At 43.5% G+C, this 370-nt stretch overlaps 1 protein-coding gene across 1 annotated transcript in view; it reads right to left on the reverse strand.

Annotated features, from left to right (window-relative positions):
- Positions 1–370, reverse strand: part of LOC118410447 (probable thiopurine S-methyltransferase) — a gene marked incomplete at its 3' end in the record, with an annotated part of 9,454 nt that continues 9,084 nt past the window's right edge. Inside the window, 2 exon segments of the mRNA XM_035812178.1 lie at positions 1–45; positions 196–281. Coding sequence (XP_035668071.1) covers positions 1–45; positions 196–281 — 131 coding nt within the window.

Below are 370 nucleotides of genomic sequence, written 5' to 3' on the forward strand. Positions count from 1 at the left end.
CATACAACTGTTCTACCACTTGTGCAGAAGTACTGTATGGAGGTCCTGCAGCACACAATATCAACATTCATTTGTGAGACATCATAGCGTAATTATCAAACTTTCATTTCATTCTAGTTGTTGCAGTGATTCAAAATACTGGAACAATGGATTAACTGTGGCAGCACCATTACCGGTTAAGATCCTTGTACCTACCGTTCATCTTATTTTGGTCATACTCCACAGTCTCCAATAAGTAGTGGCCATCGGGCTTCAGGAAAGACGTGATTGAGGCAGCATATCTGTGGCAGGGTACAGATATGGTCAGACAAGTCCATCAGCCCTATTGCCCTGGGCGAGTAAAAGTACCAATCGAGCAAGCCCATGTCTT

Source organism: Branchiostoma floridae, chromosome 2 (genome assembly GCF_000003815.2).
Source record: "Branchiostoma floridae strain S238N-H82 chromosome 2, Bfl_VNyyK, whole genome shotgun sequence".
Taxonomy (NCBI): domain Eukaryota; kingdom Metazoa; phylum Chordata; class Leptocardii; order Amphioxiformes; family Branchiostomatidae; genus Branchiostoma; species Branchiostoma floridae.